Source organism: Drosophila ficusphila, unplaced genomic scaffold (genome assembly GCF_018152265.1).
Source record: "Drosophila ficusphila isolate 14025-0441.05 unplaced genomic scaffold, ASM1815226v1 contig_47, whole genome shotgun sequence".
In the NCBI taxonomy this organism is placed as follows: domain Eukaryota; kingdom Metazoa; phylum Arthropoda; class Insecta; order Diptera; family Drosophilidae; genus Drosophila; species Drosophila ficusphila.
In genome coordinates this window covers 1,512,211-1,515,930 of record NW_025064388.1, presented here as the reverse complement: position 1 = coordinate 1,515,930, position 3,720 = coordinate 1,512,211, and the positions used below count along the sequence as shown (strand labels likewise).

The 3,720-nt window shown below is 52.8% G+C and overlaps 1 protein-coding gene across 1 annotated transcript; it reads left to right on the top strand.

The window, feature by feature from the left end:
- Positions 1-1,056: 1,056 nt before the first annotated feature.
- Positions 1,057-2,325, top strand: LOC122320292. The gene is made up of 2 exons (XM_043208460.1): positions 1,057-2,130; positions 2,260-2,325. Exons 1-2 carry the CDS (start codon positions 1,057-1,059, stop codon positions 2,323-2,325), a joined length of 1,140 nt encoding a protein of 379 aa, XP_043064395.1.
- Positions 2,326-3,720: the final 1,395 nt, after the last annotated feature.

Below are 3,720 nucleotides of genomic sequence, written 5' to 3'. Positions count from 1 at the left end.
GTGGAAAAGATGATAGCCTTAGATGTCATAGAACCTTCAAATAGTCCGTGGAGCAGTAATTGCGTATTGGTTAAAAAAGGAAATAAAAACAGGTTATGCTTAGACTCACGTGAGTCTAAGTCGCCGGATGGTATCGTCGTTTTGTTGATAATTATGCTACAGTCAGTTGTCCGCTTACCGAACTTCTTAAGAAATCGAAGCACTATGCATGGAACTCTACAGCAGACGAAGCCTTTAACACCCTTAAACGTTGTCTTACATCCGCTCCGATTTTATCCACTCCAAATTTTACGAAACCTTTTCTGCTTTTGTGTGACGCTAGTACTTTTGGATTGGGATGTGTGTTAGCGCAAAACAATGAGGAGAACGAGGAACTACCTATAGCATTTATGTCCGAAAAGTTGACGAAGGCTCAAAGAAACTACTCTGTAACGGAGCTAGACTTGGTCCTCGAGAACTAGTGGGATGTTCAAGAGGGGGCTTAGCTGGGGCCACCAGGCGGGTCGCAGGTTGCGGATAGCGAACGGCCTTCTATAATGTTAGTTGCGAATAGGCGCAAGATAATAAGCAACCAAGACAAACAGCGGGTACACCGGAGTCGGTGTACTGATGAGACGTTTGTCTGGCCGTCTTCAAAAGTATAGCCTCACACACTCCTCTTCCCTCACGACTACCTATCAACTCCCCTCCCCACACAATCTCACTCCGGGCCGGACTAAGGTGTCATCCGACCCGTGCCGATAGTCAGCATGGCTGGGGGCCCGGATTAACAAATAGCCCAGTCTCTCACGGAGGGTTCAGGCAAGTGGCGACCGCCTGTCCTAACTGCGCCTTACCCGGGTATGGCGGATCTCTGCCCGGGTGGACCATACTTTCTTCGCAACTCGTAGGATTCGATTATGAAGAAACATACGAACACCAAATTGCCGCAGGATATCCCTGCATCAAGTGCCGCAAGGCTCTTGGAAAGCAGACTCCTTGACGGAGTGCGACCCCAGGTGGGACCAGCCCCACCCAGGAACGCAGCTTCCATCAGGAGTGCGTCACGGACGCAGAATGTGGGACAACCCCCACAGCGACCGACTGTTCCAGTTCGGGAACGTGGGCTACCGGCAGGACCATCCCGGCCGGCTTGCCCACCCCCCCGCGGCTATACAGAAGACCAAGCCCGCCAATAAGGCAGATGTCCTTCCAGCCAGAGGACAACCAGGAGGCCTTGGCGACCCCAACAGGAAAGGCCTGTCGGGGTCCAAGGTCAAATGGTACCTCAGTTATCTTCAGCAGGGCATGACACCTGATGAAGCTTTGAAGAAGGCGAAGGAGCCACGACCAGTGGTACAAAACGTTGCCCCTGCCAGCAAACGGGCAAATAGTACCCTCACCCCTCCGATGGACACCCCGAAAAGGTCCAAGTCAGAGGGCATCAAAGAGGCAGCGGCACCTCCCCCCCGTCCCCCAAGGCCTGATGAGCCTAGCACATCGAAGGCGGCGGCGACGAGGAGACCCCCTCCTGAGGTATCTGCTGGCACACCCTGCGTGCCGAAGGCGGGTGACAAGGGTGAGAAGCAGCCACCCTCCACTTGTGCGGCACCTCTCACTGGCACACACACCTCCTACGCGAAGGCCGCCAAGAGAGTCAGAGTTGCGGTACTACCTGAAGACTACCCGCAGGTGTACCTGAGCAACGAAGAGCTTGCCGAGCTGGAGGAGGCCATAATGGACGACGTAGTCACGTCTGAATGGGACTCAGCAGTCGCCTTCAGAGGTATCCACTTTAGGGTCGGATACCTCCTGATAGACTGCTTGGACCAGGACTCGGCGGACTGGCTGAGGGCTGTAACGCCTCAGCTAAGGACGTGGAAGGGCGTGCCCCTTGACACTAGGGTAGGAGAAGACATTCCTGCGGCATACAATGTCACAGTCTTCTGCCCTAGAAGTGCAGAAAGAAGCAATGAGGAGCTTCTGATGATGCTGGGACGCCAGAACAGAATGGAGGTCGATTCCTGGAAGGTGATCTCCCGAAAGAACGACGGAGGCGGGGCACTCGTCGTTATAGGGATAGACCAACTCACCCGAGACGAGATCGTCTCTAAAGGGCACCAGCTGAACTTTAGATTCGGGACCGTCTCGGTGAGTGGTCTCAGGAAGGCGGTAAAGATGGCGGCAACAGAAGCAGCGCCCCCCGGCCCCAAAGACGGCAAAGTGGAGGTCGAGGAATCCTTCGGAAAGCCACAAGAGCCATTGGGTGCAAAGGAGTAGGCTATCGCCGATATGGACGTGGAGAGTAAGGATGAACATCCCTCGCCCTGCCAGGAGGTGGCATAAGAGCCCCTCCTAGAAGATATCGACGAAAAGGAGGCCGACGTCACCCTGACGGAAGGCAGTGAAGGGGAATGCCCGCCCCCTTCACAAAACATGGAGCACCCGATCCAGTAATGGCTGCACACCGCAGCATGCAGCTAGCCCAGGTGAACTTACACCGGGCCAAGGCGGCATCCGCCGTCCTGGCCAGGTTGTTCACCTCCTAACATCTCGGGCTAGCTCTCATTCAGGAGCCTTGGTGCAATCAGGGCATTAAAGGCCTGTACACCAAGGTAAAGGTAATATGCGACCAACGGGGTGCACACCCAAGAGCATGCATATTAATAAGGAAAGATATCAATTATAATATCTTTTCAGAGTTCCTAAGCAGTGACTGCGTCGCGGTAACGCTGAGCGGCACAGGAAAGTTACCAGCTGGGGATGCAGCATGCCCACCACCGGAAATCATCGGACTCGTGGAATGCTGCAGGAGGAAGAAGTTACCCCTAATCATAGGATGTGACGCCAATGCACATCACGTGATATGGGGAAGCACCGACGTCAAAAACAGAGGTGAGCAGCTAATAGAGTTTATTGTAAATAGTAACCTAGAAATCGGTAATGTCGGGTCCACACCGACATTCATTACTAGAGTAAGAGAAGAGATCCTAGACATAACTCTGATGAGCAGGTCTCTAGGACCACTTATCAAGAACTGGCATGTGTCGCCAGAGGAATCAATGTCGGATCACCGAATCATTAGATTTGAAGTAGGCTTCAACACCGCTAGGGACGCCCCCAAAAGGAATCCCAAGAAAACAAACTGGGATTGGTTCAAGTCCTCTCTTGAGCCCAATCTCTCTAACGAACCGACAGGTATACCCAGACATTCTTTAGAATTGGATCAGGCAGTGGATAACCTCTGCAAGAAGATAACCAATGCTTTTGAGGACAGTTGCCCTCTTGGCAGACGGAAAGCAGATAGAGACGCCCCATGGTGGAATGACAACCTGGAACGGCTTAGAATCTCCACCCGCCGGCTCTTCAACAGAGCAAAAACGAGCGAGGATAACTGGAGACAATATTAACAAAGCCTGACGCTCTATAACAAAGAGATCAGGAAGGCCAAACGGAAGAACTACAGAGACTTCTGTGAGGCAATCAGCACAGCCCATGAAGGTGCAAGATTGATGGAAGATACGGCCAACCAAATGGAGGCATCGTCCACTCCAAGACACTTCAGACCAAGCGCAGAGGACTGGGCAATTGCCAAGTCTCTAGTCTCTCCGGAGAGACTTAAATGGGCAATTGGGACCTTCCAGCCATTTAAGTCACCTGGTCTGGATGGTATCTCTCCATCATTCCTGCAGCAGGGACTGGATTTACTCCTAACCCGCTTAAGGAGACTGATGCTAAGAA